Here is a 3546-nt window from a genome sequence, read left to right on the forward strand (position 1 = left end):
TTCTTCCTCTACTGTATGCTATTTGTGTAGTAAGTTTTTTAGTGTTTTCATTTGCCATTTTAATTTATTTTCCTTTGTGTTAATGAAGACATTTTTATATTCATGAAGTCTTGGTTATAAACTTTGTTTTATTGTATTTTTATGTGTGAAATAAGAAAATATGTCATCTTATACATATGCAGCTAATGTTTTAATAATAGAAACTCAAAATTCATTTGAAATTCTTCAGTCTTAGCCTTCCTACCCAAATTTGCTTTGATTAAAGGCTGTTTGATATCAGACATTTATGTTTAGTCACTGGAACATAAATCTTGATGTATGATTTCTCAAAATTCTCTCATAAAATATTTATTAGATTCATCTTGCATAATCAAGATTGGCAATCTGTAGGGATATTTCCAGACCCAAGAATTTTGGAATTGCAGCCTTTGACTAGTAACATGCAAGTGCTATGTAGAAATACTGAAATGATTCTAACCATTGTCCTTTTTGAAAGAGAAAATTAATTTCTATGACCCCTCGCACACTAAAATTCCTACAGGACTGTAGAGAACGGGCTTAGGGCTGGCTATGTTCGCACACACACCTGTGTAAACCCAGCACTTGGGAGCCAGAGGCAGGAGTTTCTGGAGTCCAAGACCAGTATGGGCTACAGGATGAGTTAAAAGCCAGCCACATAGGAAACACTTTTAATTTATTTTTAAATTAAAAGGTATTAGGAGTTAAAATCCTTTTTAGGTGCTGCCTGCTTTTCTCTACGCGTTCTTTATGTGTCCGTGTCATTGTTTACCCGTAGGTGGAATCGTCCTTATCCTGTGTGCACATGAGTGTTTCCTTTGCCAGGATTTGCACTCCTTCTGTTCACAGAGCTCACAGAATGGAGGCACCCGAGAAGAAGGACTTCACCTTTTATCATGGAGTGTATTCACCTGTGTCTCCCAGAGGGCCACGATACTACAGTGGCACTGCACAAATGACTCGTAAAACCAGGTACTTACTGTTATGCAAGTTAACAAATCAGGAAAGCACTGTCTGTACAAGTCACCATCATCTTTCAATAGCTGCAATCACCATAAATGGGATATTGTGCTTCTACTGTTGTGTGTGTTTGTGTGTCTGTATGTGTGTTACTTCAAAGAAACAGAGTGAGCCAAAAATGTATGGAATTCATCCCAGTACTAAAATGTTTTGGCTTTTTCAAAGAATTTGCATTTATTAATTCAAACATCACAGTTATCTATTTTAAAACCATACAGTCATCTGCTATAGCATTTAGAAGACCATAACCTGTTTCCATTATGTATTAGGGGGTAAACATCTCCTGAGATGGACTCAATGGAAAGGGACTTTTGTGTCTATGACTTTGCGGAAGGCATCTTTTACATCTTTGTTCCTCAGGCTGTAGATCAGGGGGTTCAGCATGGGGTTAACAACAGTGTAAAACACGGAGGCCACTTTGACCGTGTGCCGGGAGTTCTTGGAGTTGGGCACGCAGTAGAGGGAGAGGATGGTGCCATGGAAGATGGTGATGGCCGTCAGGTGGGAGGCGCAGGTGGAGAAGGCTTTGCGCCGCCCGCTGGCAGAGGGGACTTTCATCACAGCCACAAAAATGAACACATAGGAGGTGAGGATAATCAGGAGCGTACTCACCTCATTGAAGGTGGCAAAGCCAAGCAGCAGCAGCTGGGGGATGCGTGTATCCGAGGCAGAGACAGCAATGAGGGATGTGTATTCACAGAAAAAGTGGTTGATTACTTTAAATCCAGTGAAACATAACTGAAGAGCATAGCCAAGGAGCACTGAGGGGCAAAACATAGCCCAGAAATGCGATCCTGCCACTAGCAGAGCACAGAGCCTCTGCGACATGGCGACCGTGTACAGCAGGGGGTTACGGATGGCCACAAAGTGGTCATAGGCCATCACCGCCAGCAAGAAGGATTCGGCCACCACGGCTGAGCAAGACAGGTAGAACTGCCACATGCAGCTCCAGTAGGAGATGCTTTTGTCTTCCATGACCAGGTTCTCAAGCAGCTTGGGTGTCACGATGGAGGAATAGCAGAAGTCCACGAAAGAAAGGTGACTGAGGAAAAAGTACATGGGGGTGTGGAGTTTGGGGTTAATCCGGATAATTCCTATCATCCCAAGGTTGCCCACCACAGTGATAACGTACATGATCAGGAACACGAGGAAGAGAGGAATCTGAAGGTCTGGGTAATCCGTGAAACCCAGGAGGGCAAAGGTGGTCTCTACACTCAGGTTTCTGAAGGCCATCATCGAAGTTTCTTCCACTGAGAGCGTCTCGGAAGAAATTCGTTCCTGTAGAGTACAAGATGTATGGAAGTAAGTGGCAGTTCCTTCATGACTCCCTATAGCGTAACAGTCACAGAACTGATGGACAATGTTTGTAAATAAATACATCAAGTAGGGAAGATTCTGTGGTAAATGTGAGATACTTGCTTCAAGGAACAATATATATGCATTCTGTTGATTAAGACAAATCAATTAAATTCATCAAAGTAAATCTCTAAACATTTAATAAAATATTAGAGGAACAGAAGCATTTAGCATTTCCCTCCCAGCAACATAGAACCTACTTCTCTTGTTAAATATCTTACAAAAAAGTCCCAACAATAATCAGGTAAGAGTTCTCGCAAGACTACTTCTCATTCTTATGAAAAGTCTATATACCAATTTATTGTGCATATACACAGAACATAGCAACTTTATAATTTTATGTGTAAAATGGTTGTCAGCAGATCTGAGGCACAACAGTTCCAAGAGTAGCGACTTCTTCCTTGGCTATTATTGGGCTCCAAACTGGATAACACTTAGAGGGACTTAACCAAGAAGGAAAACCAAAGAGGATTCCAGTTACAGTATCATGGAAATAACATTTTCATGATTTCACAGTAAACTTGAATGAAGTCCCCTGCCACAGAGAAACAGGCCACCTCTTCCTGTTTCTTTGTAGACTGCATATAACTGGAGCACCACAGTCATTACAGCTATTTGTTTCCTCAGGGACTCCAGCTCCAGAGAATCACCTCCCCATTATTCCTTGTAAGCATAAACAGTCAATTAAAGCAAATGTAGGTCTCCTTTACCACCTTTAATGGCTAGAATTTCCTCCCAAGCACACAGACAATTACAGCATGAAATTAACATGCAGGCTTTGCTTGCACATGATTAAAATGTTCTTTGAATTAAAAAAGATAAAACTTTAAAATGCTGCCTCCAAAACTGAGTCAGCCTGGGGGTGCAGGGGAGCAAATGAAAAGATTGGGGCCTGTTTGGCCTCCTCGGTGAGCCCTGAGAAGAAAGAGAGAGAGCAAGAGGAAAGTGCCTCACATGCTTACAGAGAAAAGTAGCAGTGCCTAAGATCCTGGTGTTGGCTCAAAGAAGTACCCTGGAGGGTGAGAGACAGATGGACGCCGTGTAACCCTAGCTGCTTGTGAATAAAGCCATGGTGCACCAATCACTCGGGGCTCCCCGTGAGAGGTAGACAACAGCCCCCGGCCCTCCACATTTCAATCTTCCCATCTCCAT

The 3546-nt window shown here is 42.2% G+C and overlaps 1 protein-coding gene across 1 annotated transcript; it reads right to left on the reverse strand.

Annotated features, from left to right (window-relative positions):
* Positions 1-1332: 1332 nt before the first annotated feature.
* On the reverse strand, positions 1333-2274 carry LOC104856750 (olfactory receptor 5D14). The gene has a single exon (XM_010616241.2). The coding sequence runs from the start codon at positions 2272-2274 to the stop codon at positions 1333-1335; it is 942 nt and encodes a 313-aa protein (XP_010614543.2).
* Positions 2275-3546: the final 1272 nt, after the last annotated feature.

The sequence above is a fragment of the Fukomys damarensis genome, unplaced genomic scaffold (assembly GCF_012274545.1).
Source record: "Fukomys damarensis isolate Sample0158 unplaced genomic scaffold, DMR_v1.0_HiC HiC_scaffold_73717, whole genome shotgun sequence".
In the NCBI taxonomy this organism is placed as follows: domain Eukaryota; kingdom Metazoa; phylum Chordata; class Mammalia; order Rodentia; family Bathyergidae; genus Fukomys; species Fukomys damarensis.